General features: G+C 41.0%; 1 protein-coding gene across 1 annotated transcript; it reads right to left on the bottom strand.

The window, feature by feature from the left end:
• Window positions 1-3,133: 3,133 nt before the first annotated feature.
• LOC133619006 (kelch-like protein 10) lies at window positions 3,134-14,121 on the bottom strand. The gene is made up of 5 exons (XM_061979871.1): window positions 13,970-14,121; window positions 13,412-13,895; window positions 3,804-4,415; window positions 3,585-3,734; window positions 3,134-3,493 (listed from the first exon to the last, which is right to left on the bottom strand). Exons 1-5 carry the CDS (start codon window positions 14,119-14,121, stop codon window positions 3,134-3,136), a joined length of 1,758 nt encoding a protein of 585 aa, XP_061835855.1.
• Between the last annotated feature and the right edge of the window lie 1,050 nt (window positions 14,122-15,171).

Below are 15,171 nucleotides of genomic sequence, written 5' to 3'. Positions count from 1 at the left end.
TGGACCCAAGAACAGATAAGGATAAGGAGTATCTCTCCTCTCCACATTCCAAAGTCAAGGTTAGCACACAGTTTTTGCAGACAACCAAAAGACCACAATTTGGAAGAAAAACACTAGCTGTTTTGTAATATGATTATGAAAATAAAGAAGTAACACTTAAATACGGATATATGTAAATATCTGCCTCCGACAGTAGCCAGGCACGCGGCATTCCTTCTTCTCCCCAGAGTCCGTCGTGTGTCCGGCAACAACCGCTCCGTCACGAAAAGCAGGTTCCCCCAAACCCAAGATCTTGTCAATTTCGTTGAGGCCAGTTAATTAGTTCCAATGTTTGGATTTGAGAGCAGTGCAAAAAGAGGTAACAAGAAAGTTAAGATAAGACAAAGAAGCAAGCAGGAGAGATAAGGGAGAGGGAAGGGGAGCGTCCGCCCTCGATGAGTGCCAGTGAAGCCAGCTTCTATTAAAACATGTTGAGAAATAATGAAAAATAAGATTAGTGAAAGAAAAGGAACATGTAGGGTACAAAGCAATACATACAGTGTTTGACAGGGTTCAATAAAATAATTTAGAGTAGGGTGCCATCCTGATTCACACTATTACAGAAAGTGGCAGTAATGCACATCACAAATTTGCTTGCCAACCACCATTAAAAGAAGAAGGCAGTCTTGACGTCTCAAACTATCTTTCACACACAAAAGCACCAACATTCTTGCTAAAATAAGGTAACTACCCAATTTTGTTCACTGTTTCTCCTTGTGTTCCCTCAGTAATATGTACTGTTTTACGGCTGCTATTAGTCTATCACTGTGCTGTATTTGTTGGAAATATGTGTAAGATTTATTTGCCTCTTCTCTTGGCCAGTTCACACTGGAAGAAGAGACTGTAACGTTAGTCTCAATGTGTGTGTGTGTGTTTGCGGCTGAGCTCGCAGGGTGTGGTGATGCGTCGAGGGCAGCATGCTAGAGAGAGATTGCATGCAGGGGGATGCATGTGACCTCCCTCCCTTCGTTCCTGCCGCTGACCAACCCAGCCTGGGTAAAGGAAGCCAAGAGTGTAAGTCTTCCGAGGTCAGTACATAGCCTCTCCTTCACCAAGACCCCTTCCTTGCCTCCTCGTGGCAGCACACAGTAACGGAGGTCCCGCGACCTCAGGCTAAAAGGTAGGGGATCGTCGGGCAGCAGTGGGCCCTAACAACACACCCACTGCCCCTTTGCCAAGTGGGTATGCCTGGTAGCGGACACTGAATTGGAAAGTGGTTAACTTTGGGGTTGGTTGCAGCAACATTTACTACAAACCCCGTTTCCATATGAGTTGGGAAATTGTGTTAGATGTAAATATAAACGGAATACAATGATTTGCAAATCCTTTTCAACCCATATTCAGTTGAATATGCTACAAAGACAACATATTTGATGTTCAAACTGATAAACATTTTTTTTTTTTTTTTTTTTTTTGCAAATAATCATTAACTCTAGAATTTGATGCCAGCAACACGTGACAAAGAAGTTGGGAAAGGTGGCAATAAATGCTGATAAAGTTGAGGAATGCTCATCAAGCATTTATTTGGAACATACCACAGGTGTGCAGGCTAATTGGGTGCCATGATTGGGTATAAAAACAGCTTCCCAAAAAATGCTCAGTCTTTCACAAGAAAGGATGGGGCGAGGTACACCCCTTTGTCCACAATTGCGTGAGCAAATAGTCAAACAGTTTAAGAACAACGTTTCTCAAAGTGCAATTGCAAGAAATTTAGGGATTTCAACATCTACGGTCCATAATATCATCAAAAGGTTCAGAGAATCTGGAGAAATCACACCATGTAAGCGGCATGGCCGGAAACCAACATTGAATGGCCGTGACCTTCGATCCCTCAGACGGCACTGTATCAAAAACCGACATCAATCTCTAAAGGATATCACCACATGGGCTCAGGAACACTTCAGAAAACCACTGACACTAAATACAGTTCGTCGCTACATCTGTATGTGCAAGATAAAGCTCTACTATGCAAAGCGAAAGCCATTTATCAACAACATCCAGAAACGCCGCCAGCTTCTCTGGGCCTGAGATCATCTAAGATGGACTCATGCAAAGTGGAAAAGTGTTCTGTGGTCTGACGAGTCCACATTTCAAATTGTTTTTGGAAATATTCGACAGCGTGTCATCCGGACCAAAGGGGAAGCGAACCATCCAGACTGTTATCGACGCAAAGTTCAAAAGCCAGCATCTGTGATGGTATGGGGGTGCATTAGTGCCCAAGGCATGGGTAACTTACACATCTGTGAAGGCACCATTAATGCTGAAAGGTACATACAGGTTTTGGAACAACATATGCTGCCATCTAAGCGCCGTCTTTTTCATGGACGCCCCTGCTTATTTCAGCAAGACAATGCCAAGCCACATTCAGCACGTGTTACAACAGCGTGGCTTCGTAAAAAAAGAGTGCGGGTACTTTCCTGGCCCGCCTGCAGTCCAGACCTGTCTCCCATCGAAAATGTGTGGCGCATTATGAAGCGTAAAATACGACAGCGGAGACCCCGGACTGTTGAACGACTGAAGCTCTACATAAAACAAGAATGGGAAAGAATTCCACTTTCAAAGCTTCAACAATTAGTTTCCTCAGTTCCCAATCGTTTATTGAGTGTTGTTAAAAGAAAAGGTGATGTAACACAGTGGTGAACATGCCCTTTCCCAACTACTTTGGCACGTGTGGCAGCCATGAAATTCTAAGTTAATGATTATTTGCAAAAAAAAATAAAGTTTATGAGTTTGAACATCAAATATCTTGTCTTTGTAGTGCATTCAATTGAATATGGGTTGAAAAGGATTTGCAAATCATTGTATTCCGTTTATATTTACATCTAACACAATTTCCCAACTCATATGGAAACGGGGTTTGTAGATGGCTGTCTGTGCCCTGTGGTGGACTGTCAAAAAGTCAAGGGTGTCGACTGCCATTCGGCCAATGGCAGTCGAAGTTGATTCAAAAGCTCCCTCAGTCAAATATCGGTCAGAAATTCAGAGAAGTTTGCAAAGTTCTAAAGAAAAATATAAGCACGCCAAAATATATGATTGATTACACCTTTTGTAGAGAATTTATTTGCTCTTTTTCTTTTTTCAAATTTTCCACTGTTTACATAAAATCTTCTGTGTTCAAATCATCTTCCAAGAAGAGCACTGGTAAATTGTCCCGAAGCATAGCATACTGGCTTACATTGCGAAATCCAGTGATCACACAGCAGGTCAAAGCATTGCGGGAGATCCCCATGTCACTGGCCGAAGACCACAGACCAGTTGATAGGTCATAGTACTCAACGTGGTTGATTGTGGAGACGCCATTGTAACCCCCAGCCACAAAGAGGCGATCCCCAACGACTTCAATGCCAAAGTTACTTCTGGGGCATTGCATGGGGGGCAGTACCATCCAGCTATTGGTCCGGGGGTTATAAGCCTCAGCGCTGGCCAGACGTACATCACCATCATAACCGCCAACCTTCACAAGGAAAAAAAAGGCAGGATTTGGAAATAAAGTTTAAAATGAGGTGGAACTAGCACAGTCAGAGATATTGTGTTATGTTACTTACTGCATAAATATAGTCAGCAAACCCAACAACTCCAATGCCACTGCGGCGGCTGCCCATTGGTGTTATCATTGTCCACTCATTTGTCTCTGGGCTGTAACACTCGGCTGTTTGTAAGAACTCATTTCCATTAAAACCACCGCAAATGTATATCTGGAACCAAAAAGGAGGATGAGTGGTGAGTTAAAGTATCTCAGCAAAACAGTTTTTGGTTCAGTCCACCTTGTTGTTTAGGGTTGTGCAGCCGGCATTACTCCTCTTTTCGTGCATGTTAGCAACAAGAGTCCACTGGTTGGTTTCAGGTCTGTAGTATTCAGCAGCTCTTAGTCTTGCACGTCCATCATAGCCTCCTAATGCGTAGATGCATCCATTAACCACAGTCACGCTCACATAGCAGCGATGGAAGTGCATGGGCGCCACTTCCCTCCACGTGCGTGTGTTCAGGTCAAAGCAGCTGACGGTGTTGTAATGTACAGCGCCGCCAAAGCCACCGACACAGTAGATGCAGTCATTGAGAAAGGCGGCGCCGCAGTAAGCTCGGGGCTGTTGCATACTCTCTACAAGGTAGTCCCAACAGTTGGCATGCATGTCGTACGTCTCAATGTGGTGTATCGGATTTGCATCACTCCAGCCTCCAATCGCCAGCAGGATGGCAGAAGGTAGGCGAGGGCGGGCGACAAGGTTGCAATATCCAGACACAGACATCGTGGTCATGTGTCGCATCATTCGTGTGGCAAAGGCGACCATGTCCAAGCATTTGCCGCAGTTCTGCACCAGCTGATTGGTCAACACGTTGATGGTTATGAACTCCTGACTCATCAGAGCTAGACGCACCTACGTAGTTGCAGGAAGAGATTGTCAAAGTGAGTTGGAGTCATCGTTACCTAGGCTAAGGAGGTTATGTAATCGATGCTGTTGGTTTGACAGTAAGTAGGTTTCCTCAGTTAGTCAAAATAAGTAAGCAAAATAACTGAAAAAGTTATGGTCAGATTTTTGTTCAACTTTTATAGGAAATGTCTGTAATGGGATACGGAACAAACGACTAGATTTTGGGGGTGATCCGTATCATTGTTACTACCGTCCCTTACATTGCATTACAAACCTCAACGTCTTTGTGTGTATGCAGGCGGTCCCCGCCTCCACTCACAGAGAAAAAGACAGTGGGTGACTGACAAGAGAGTGCACTGAGTTATTTTTATAATTACACTATGGGTAGCTCAAAACGTTGTGTTGTAATATGTAACACTTTTAAAAGGGAGGGAAGAAACGAAGGGTCGAGGAGGGGGTTGAGGGTGGCTTTTTAGGGGGGATGATGTCCAAAAGGGGGTGCAGCATACTTGCCAACCTTGAGACCTTTGAATTCAGGAGATTTGGGGGAGGGGGGGTTGAGGTGTGGGTGGAGTGGGGTTTGGTGGTAGCGGGGTGTATATTGTAGCCCAGAAGAGTTAGGGATGCAAGGGATTCTGGGTATTTGTTCTGTTGTGTTTATGTTGTGTTACGGTGCGGATGTTCTCCCGAAATGCATACTTGCCAACCCTCCCGAATTTTCCGGGACACTCCCGAAATTCAGCGCCTCTCCCGAAAACCTCCCGGGACAAATATTCTCCCGAAAATCTCCCGATTTTCAGCCGGAGCTGGAGGCCACGCCCCCTCCAGCTCCATGCGGACCTGAGTGAGGACAAACTTTTTTCACGACGGGAGGACAACAGGGTGACAAGAACTAAATCATCCATACGAGAGATAAATTGTATTATTATGTTTATCTTACCTAAAAATAAATATATTTATTAATTAAAAAAAACAAAAAACTAAATAAATGTTTATTATATTTTGCTGAAAACATAAAAATTAATTGTATTTTTATTTGTATTTTTTCTGACTCCTTATTACATCCAGGCATTAGAATTATACATTAAAATAAACATGTTTGAAATAATTAATTTTAAATTATCATAATAATTCATTTAAAATTACCATATTTAATTATTAAAATAATTGCTTGTTTATCAACAACTTTAACATTTTATTCATTACATTTTGAAGCTCTCAGAAGCCAAGATATGTTATATTCCTTAAGATTTATTTATGCAAGTTTGAAGTATCAATTATCTAAACAGTTTTGTTTGCATATGCAGATGTAGATATATATATATATATATATATATATATATATATATATATATATATATATATATATATATATATATATATATATATATGAATTATTTGACTTGGTGAATTCTAGCTGTCAATATACTCCTCCCCTCTTAACCACGCCCCCAACCACGCCCCGCCCCACCCCTGACCACGCCTTCACCCCCCACCCCCCATCTCCCGAAATCGGAGGTCTCAAGGTTGGCAAGTATGCCAAAATGTGTTTGTCATTCTTGTTTGTTGTGGGTTCACAGTGTGGCGCATATTTGCAACAGTGTTAAAGTTGTTTATACGGCCACCCTCAGTGTGACCTGTATGGCTGTTGACCAAGTATGTCTTGCAGTCACTTTCGTGTGTATGCAGAAGCCGCATACAACATGTGACTGAGTCGGCACGCTGTTTGTATGGTGAAAAAGCGGACGCTAAAGGCAGTGCCATCACGGCACGCCCTTAATATTGTTGTCCGGGTGAAAATCGGGAGAAATTCGGGAGAATGGTTGCCCCGGGAGATTTTCGGCAGGGGCACTGAATTTCGGGAGTCTCCCGGAAAAATCGGGAGGGTTGGCAAGTATGGGGTGCGGCCTTTCTGCTTTCTCTCCAGTAATATACAATGTGAACTTTGTCACGCTGCAAGTGTTTGAATATAACATAAAACATAAACATAAAAACATAAAACACAACTTGAGAAAAAAACATTACTATGTCTAGATCAGGGGTCACCAACCTTTTTGAAACCAAGAGCTACTCCTTGGGTACTGATTAATGTGAAGGGCTACCAGTTTGATACACACTTAAATAAATTGCCAGAAATAGCCAATTTGCTCAATTTACCTTTAACTCTATGTTATTATTAATAATTAATGATATTTATCTTTATGGAAACACTGATCATCTTAATGATTTCTCACAATAAATATATATAGAAACAGATAAATATCAATATGCAACACTTTATTTTTATATTTTCTCTAAGTGCACATTTTTCAAATTGAACATTTTCCAATGATCCCTTCTAAGACAGTCTTGTGAAATCACAATATCCCATTTTAACTACCTAGCCACTACCATTTTTTTTAACAAATCATGAATTATTTTGCACCATGTTTGTACAAATAATAACTCATGTAAAATATAAAAGTCAGTCAAAGTTGTTAGAATATATAACAAATTGGACCAAGCTATATCATTATTTCTTCTAGATTTTCCAGAACAAAAATTTAAAAAGAAATTCAAAAGACTTTGAAATAAGATTTTAATTTAATTCTACAGATTTTCTAGCTTTGCCAGAATAATATTTTTGAATTTTAATCATAATAAATTTGAAGAAATATTTCACAAATATTCTTCGTCGAAAAAACAGAAACTAAAATGAAGAATTAAATTAAAATGTATTTATTATTCTTTACAATAAAAACAATAAATTTACTTGAACATTGATTTAAATTGTCAGGAAAGAAGAGGAAGGAATTTAAAAGGTAAAAAGGTATATGTGTTTGAAAATCCTAAAATCATTTTTAAGGTTGTATTTTTTCTCCAAAATTGTCTTTCTGAAAGTTATAAGAAGCAAAGTAAAAAAAAAAAATGAATTTATTTAAACAAGTGAAGACCAAGTCTTTAAAATATTTTCTTGGATTTTCTAATTCTATTTGAGTTTTGTCTCTCTTAGAATTAAAAATGTCGAGCAAAGCGAGACCAGCTTGCTAGTAAATAAATACAATTTAAAAAATAGAGGCAGCTCACTGGTAAGTGCTGCTATTTGAGCTATTTTTAGAACAGGCCAGCGGGCTACTCATCTGGTCCTTACGGGCGACCTGGTGCCCACGGGCACCGCGTTGCTGACCCCTGGTCTACAGTATAGGCAGTGTTGTTAGGATTCTTGATTTTTGTATTATTCATAAGACTGCTGTACCTTGTGTAAATATTGACTATTGTGTCAAGTCCTACTTAAGGTTAAATTCAGTTTAAGAATTAGGCCATAAAGTTAATATAAACGGTGTGATGGTTGATAAAATGTGGATGAATGATACTTTATTTTAACTTCATTTTTTAGTTTACCCTTCGAGCGATTGCCACCTTGTTGTGGTTAAGAGCTACCAACAGGAGCTTAGTCTTCAGGTGTGACACCCAAGTTGAACAGGTGTGAAGGTAGAGGCCTGACAAAGTGCAATCCTCTTCTCCAGGTCGGAGTTGGACACATAGGTCCTTATTGACGAAAATTTTGCGTGTACTAAAACACGTGCAAACTTGATTGCACACGCAAAGCTGATCTACTAAATGTGTGCAAAGTGGGCAGAATAGGGCGTGCAATCCATTTCGCCTCTCTGTCTTCATTCATCCATCCATTTTCTACCGCTTGTCCCTTTTGGGGTGGCGGGTGGGGTGCCGGAGCCTATCTCAGCTGCATTCGGGCGGAAGGCGGGGTACACCCTGGACAAGTCGCCACCTCATCGCAGGGCCAACACAGAGAGACAGACAACATTCGCACTCACATTCACACACTAGGGCCAATTTAGTGTTGCCAATCAACCTATCCCCAGGTGCATGTTTTTGGAGGTGGGAGGAAGCCGGAGTACCCGGAGGGAACCCACGCAGTCACGAGAACATGCAAACTCCACACAGAAAAATCTGATTGAATTTAGGACTACTCAGGACCTTCGTATTGTGAGGCACATGCACTAACCCCTGTTCCCCCGTGCTGCCTTCTGTCTTCATTAATATGACAAATATATGTTGATCATCAAAACGCCTACAATTCTGGTAAGAGACAATGCAAATATAATTATTTAGCACACGCATTGCGATTTATCAACACTCATTACCGTTTTGCAAGCATTATTTTGTGTTTTATTTACCGTATTTTTCGGACTATAAGTAGCAGTTTTTTTCGGGCTCCAGTGAGATTTATATTAGTTTTTTTCCTTCTTTATTATGCATTTTCGCCAGGTGCGACTTATACTCCGGTGCGACTTATACTCCGAAAAATACGGTAGTAACTTTCGGGGCCAGCTCTACGTAGAAATGGGCAAGAAGGGGCAGATGCCCTTCAAATAAATGTCTTGCCCCTCAAATCAAAATGTTTGAAGTTGAGAAAGTTCATTCTATTATACCCACAAAATGTATATATTACAAGTTGCGGAGAAATCCGCTAAAAAGGGGACATGCTCCAACACGCACCGTCCTCAGCCCTCAGTAAACCAGTGTTGACGAATTGAAAACGAGACAAAAAGTTGTCCGAAACAAAAAAATCCAATCATATTTATAATTTTGTCTTGTAAATGGGTGTACAAGTTCTGAATTTATCCAATCACAGTTCTTTAATAGCGTACAATATCACAAGGGGTGAGGGTTAGCGACGAAGGTGAGCCAATTGGAAGCTTTTCATTGGGAAATGAGAAAGTGTAAAACAGAAAGGTGTGGATTTAACGTGTTTTACATCGTGATATGTGAACACCTGGGAGAAAGTGAAGAGGACACATTGTATTTTTGACGCTATATAATGCCATCAGCAAGTTGAACAGACTGGAGGTTGAAGCTGTGTATATTTTGCTGCTTCGGATGTTGTGTCGAAATGAGCTATCAGTTGATGATTTGTGTGGACTTTTTGTATCCGCACTGCAACCACATACTTTTCCCATTGTGGGATGAATAAAGTATATCCTATCCTGTTCTTGTTTAAATGGTGATTAAACCAATATGTAGGCTACCATGTTGTGATGGTTGATAAAATGTAGGGGTACACCCTGGACAAGTCCCCACCTCATCGCAGGGCCAACACAGATAGACAGACAACATTCTCTTATTATTATAATCAAATGACAGCAGTCATTTCCATGAGGTTATTTTCTAATATAAGTGTTTAGGCCCACTTACAATGACAATAACAAAAAATATTGTTTTTCATGAACTGTGTACTTGTATTGTTTGTCTGGGTGGAGGTCCTGCTTTGGAAATAATTTGTACCCCTTTCAGACATTGCATTTAGTTCCCATTAAAACATTCACATGTTGCACAATGAGATGTAAGCAGGTGATCATGTGTACATTCCTGCAACTTCCTGTTTGTAAAAAATATATTCGTATTAGTATTTATTTAATATACTAACAGCATTTCATGATTAATATTTATAAATTAAGATTCCTAATAAATGACTCTAGAATAAGCACACATTTGATTGGTAAATCATAGGGTAACGACCTGGAATTACACTTTATTAGTGGTGTTTGAGTTGTCCGACTTTTTGTGTGGCTGTAAACGCATCACTGGCTAAGTCCCATATGTGCATGTGTTGGCGCAAGTGAGAAAGAGCGAGCGGCTGCTGTTGATATAACAAAGTTGCTTTTGGTCTGGTTTGTACTGCAGAAAATGACCACTTTTGCTAGATATAATTTTTTTTACTAATGTTTTGGTGATGTGTTTATGGCCGACAATAAAGAGTTTTGCTCAGTAAAATGATGGATGGAATTCATGTCCTCAAAGCGTCTCGACAGACTTTACAATATTTGAACAATGATGACGAAAACTGTTTTCTCTGTCGTGTCCGTGTCGTGTCGAAAATTGTTATTTTTTTATTTGATTTTGTGCGTGGCATAGATTTGCCGTGCGCAGAGGACGCTTGAGCAGTGCGCAATTGCACAGGCGCGCACCTTAGAGGGAACATTGCTGATAGCACACGCAACGCTGATCTACTAAACATGTGTAAAGTGGATGGCGTCTGTTAAGTGAGCAGAAAAAGGCGTGCAAGTCCATTTTTCCTCTCTGTCTTCACTGATATGCAAAATATACACTGATCATCAAAACGCCCATAAAACTGGGAAGAGAAAATGCAAATATATTAATTTAGCGTGTGCAATGTGATTTATCAACACTCATCACCGTTTTGAAAGCACTCATTTGTGTTTTATTTAGTAACAGTGCTAACTGACAGTCCCACACACGATGGACAGATGAGAATCCTCTGTCATATGTGTGTGTCAACATTTTGAGCAGTGCATCCTCTCTCCCATGGACCTTCAGCGGTTAAAAAAAAAAAAAAATGATGTCAATGTACAATACACTGCACGACTGCTTCTTAAAATGCCCATAAAAAGTGGGAGATGTCTCCTGCATGTTTGCAAACATAGCAAAATGCCACAGGTAGCATGATAACATGCCTATTGTTCACAATCATTATAAAAGACAAGACGACGGATGGCCTTTTTTTTATGCATTCTAAATATTAAATAAATGCGATCAAAAGTCAGCTTACAATTGGGCCTATATGAGCCGCTCTATTCTGCCTATAAAGTCCATAAAAAAACATCCAAGCACCTTCAAATAGGTTTTATATACATTATGTATGTATATCTGTAATGTAATGTAATAAGATTTAATATTTAGATCTTCTTAATACATTTTAAAAATGCATCACAACATTCACTTTTTTTTAATTACATCACTGATTTCTACTCACTGCAGACTTCCTGAGGGACAACAAAAATAATAAAACATTGCATACTGTACAATGTCTGCTGTCATTAGGATGCCGACTGCGAGGATGTTCATATATTCATATTTTGACTAGATGAAGAATGACTCATCATCCTCACAAAGAGACGGGGTTAGGACCAAGCGTCTTTTCGTTTCGTTCTCGTCATTTCCGGGTCTAATTCTGCTGTCAAAATGTACCAGCATGCCTGAGTACGTCCTCAGCCTTCTTCTACCCAGGTGAGAGGCGTGATTGATTATCTGGAATTAAGTTCCAGGGAGCAAGTAAGCGAGAGAGCAGCAGACCACTCGATGGTGTAGACATCAGCACACACTAGTAATCACGGCGGCGCTATGAATAGATTGTCTGCATTAGCGCTTAAAATAACAATATCACTAATACTTGGTTAATATTCAAGTCACAAAATGTAAATGGGGAATTTTTCGCACATTTGGGAGATAATTTAATTTAACCTATTTGGGTGAAACATATTTTTTGCAAACCAGTAATTATAATCCGCAAATGATGTGTTGTTGTTGAGTATCGGTGCTGTCTAGAGCTCGGCAGAGTAACCGTGTAATACTCTTCCATATCAGTAGGTGGCAGTCGGTAGCTAATTGCTTTGTAGATGTCGGAAACAGCGGGAGGCAGTGTGAAGGTGTCTAATGCTTAAACCAAAAATAAACAAAAGGTGAGTGCACCTAAGAAAAGGCATTGAAGCTTAGGGAAGGCTATGCAGAACGAAACTAAAACTGAACAGGCTACAAAGTAAACAAAAACAGAATGCTGGACGACAGCAAAGACTTACTGTGGAGCAAAGACGGCGTCCACAATGTACATCCGAACATGACATGACAATCAACAATGTCCCCACAAAGGATAAAAACAACCGAAATAGTCTTGACTGCTAAAACAAAGTAGATGCGGGAAATATCGCTCAAAGGAAGACATGAAACTGGTACAGGAAAATACCAAAACAAGTGAAAAAGCCACCGAAATAGGAGCGCAAGACAAGAACTAAAACACTACACACTGGAAAACAGCAAAAAACTTCAAATAAATCAGGGTGTGATGTGACAGGTGGTGACAGTACACCTACTTTGAGACAAGAGCTATAGTGATGCATGGTTGGTTATGGTTTAAATTCATATCCAACAATTGCGACAACGACTTTTTACTGTCAACTGAGTTAGTTTTTTAATGATATCTGCTTTTCAACGCAGAAAATGTGCCTAGGCACAGGTTGAAAAACACTGGATTAGAGGACCTCCTATTGGCTATGCTGTAAGTGGACTTTTATTTACAAGTTAGAATGCATTAAAAAAAAAATCCATCCGTCGTCATGTCTTTAATGATTCTGAACGATACTCAGTTTCCCTTTAATAAATGTCACATATTACTTTTGTACTACTGGTATGGTCACATTTTGATTAAACTTTCCAAAGATATCAGAAATGGGAACGGAAAGAAAGTGATCCGGATACATGTCTGAATTCAGGACGTTTTTTTTTTACTAACCACGGACATTCAAAAAAGAAGTCAACAAACACTGTCAGCCATCCGAAAACTTAAAGGACTATACGTTGCACCTCATCTCCTGTTATTACTTTACCAAAGCATTGTTCAACCCATCCTTCTGTACTGTTCCACATGTTTTTTCACCATGCTTTCTGTAACCAACCGGACCAAACTCACACGCCATCGGCCTACCCACACCCAACATTTCAGACTTAAACCACAGGTCCATCACCCGACTGGCAAAAACAATAGTCCAGGATATCACTCACCCACTACACCAATACATCATCCCACTACCATCAGGGCACAGGTACAGAACTATCAAATTCCGGAGGGCCCGCCTCAGGAAAAGCCTTATCCCTGCAGCTATAGCCGCCCTTAACAGCAGGCCCGGCTGACCTGTCTGACAAGCCTGTAAATGTGTCTTAGTCATGTATGATGTCTTTTTGTTATTTTTTTTGTGTGATGTGTAATGTCTAGTGTTTAAATGTACGGCAGTGACAATGAATTTCCCCAAGGGGACCAATAAATCTAAATCTAAATCTAATCTAATGGTAAGTCGGGCCTGGCGGGTCTGCGCTATCTGAGTGTTTTTCTCGTTATTTATACTATGCTTTACTGTGTGAGCACAGAAAACATTCACTGATGAAACATGTCCTGTTCTACAGTAAGACCAAAGTTGATGGTGACTTACTTTCTCCAGGAGCACTGTAAAGTTTCCGCTACGCTCTCCTGGAGCGTGTGCAATCCAGTGGAGGATGGCTTCATAGACGGTGCTTTCCTTTTTCACTATCAGGTCGTCCCTGTCAAGGATTTCACACATGTCCTGAATAGAGAGTTGCCACAACTCATCAGAGTTTGCAACCTCCTCAAAATGGTATAGGATGTATTGGTAGGCCGCAACCTGCAGCTCCGGGGTGTAACAGTTCTTTGTGAACTGCCAGATGCCGATGCAGTTCTCTGAGCAGAGCCGCTCCGTTAGAAACGTGCAGCAGGTTTGAACAATGGCCGTCATGTTAAACTTATCGGCTGCTACCAGCAGATCCTTTACATTGTCCTCTGTCACTGGCACAGAGCCAGTGTATGCAAAGTCAATGAGAAGCTGCATTAAGGGAGGTGTTGGACCATGGATGATGTAGACCCTCTGGTCTGGGTTTGACCACCGCAGAAAAAGTTCTCTAAACATCAGTGACAGAAAAATATTCAATGTGTTTTATAAATAGTATTAATTTGTTCAAATCAATCTACTCACCCAAAGTATGGACTGCAGTTGCATAGAATAATTTTATGGATTTGAAATTCAACTTTGTCCACTACAATGACTGCATCACTAAGTTCTCGTGTTCGGCGTAGGTCATTGAACACAGAGCCAGACTTGTATGCAGCTTTACCATTGTAACTCATCTTGAATGTTTGCCATTTCTTAATGATTTTGGCTTCTGTTGAAGTGTCAACGAAAGTCGGATGAATCAGGATTCCGCGATAACATCATGGCGACCTTCTGTGTCAAAAACCGTCGTCGTCATCAGCAACCCCATCATCGACATCATCAAAGCGCCAGCTCTTTAAATTTAAAGAAAACATCACTGAGTTCAGTCTTTGCATACCAAAATTTGAAAACATCTGATTTCTAGAAATGTAGCTACTTAAAGCAGTATAGCTTTCCAAGCGTTGTGTTGAGATAACGCTTCCGATTTAAACAGAACGGGATCCACCTTAAAACATGCATGTTTAAATGGGAAGTGGACTTTGAGCTTGGCTAGTTTGGTCAAGGCAACACGGTGAAACAGGGGTTAGTGCGTGTGCCTCACAATACCAAGGTCCTGGGTTCGATCCTAGGCTCGGAATCTTTCTGTGTGGAGTTTGCATGTTCTCCCCGTGACTGCGTGGGTTCCCGCCGGGTACTCCGGCTTCCTCCCACCTCCAAAGGCATGCACCTGGGGATAGGTTGATTGGTAACACTAAATTGGCCCTAGTGTGTGAAAGTGAGTGTGAATGTTGTCTGTCTATCTGTGTTGGCCCTGCGATGAGGTGGTGACTTGTCTAGGGTGTACCCCGCCTTCCGCCCGAATGCAGCTGAGATAGGCTCCAGCAACCCCGAAAGGGACAAGCGGTAATAAAAATGGATGGATGGATAGTTTGGTCAAGTTTTGGATGGTGGCGAGATCTCGGGGCCCTGACTGAAGATATTGTATAAAGACCACTCTCTGGAAGTGTTCAGTCAACTTTAATTTAGTAAGGGACAACTGAATACGTAAAGGCGGACTGATAAACAGCTGATTCTTGATTTTGGATAAACATTAGTTTCGGCAGGGTCCTTGAGGGTGCATGGGAGTTTGCCCAACCAGTCTACATGTGTTTTGTGGACTTGGAGAAGGCATTCGACCGTGTCCCTCTGGAAGTCCTGTGGGGAGTGCTCAGAGAGTATGGGGTATCGGACTGTCTGATTGTGGC

This window comes from Nerophis lumbriciformis, linkage group LG19 (genome assembly GCF_033978685.3).
Source record: "Nerophis lumbriciformis linkage group LG19, RoL_Nlum_v2.1, whole genome shotgun sequence".
NCBI lineage: Eukaryota > Metazoa > Chordata > Actinopteri > Syngnathiformes > Syngnathidae > Nerophis > Nerophis lumbriciformis.
This window is presented reverse-complemented; position numbering and strand designations above follow the sequence as displayed.

Bases quoted from the DNA above. Each gene is read 5' to 3' on its own strand.
- LOC133619006 (XM_061979871.1), bottom strand. From the start codon at position 14,121: ATGAGTTACAATGGTAAAGCTGCATACAAGTCTGGCTCTGTGTTCAAT. The intron at 13,896-13,969 runs GTGAGTAGATTG...ACTGATGTTTAG, and splicing joins AACTGCAGTCCATACTTTGG to AGAACTTTTTCTGCGGTGGT. The intron at 3,735-3,803 runs GTGGACTGAACC...TTTTGGTTCCAG, and splicing joins GCACAACCCTAAACAACAAG to ATATACATTTGCGGTGGTTT.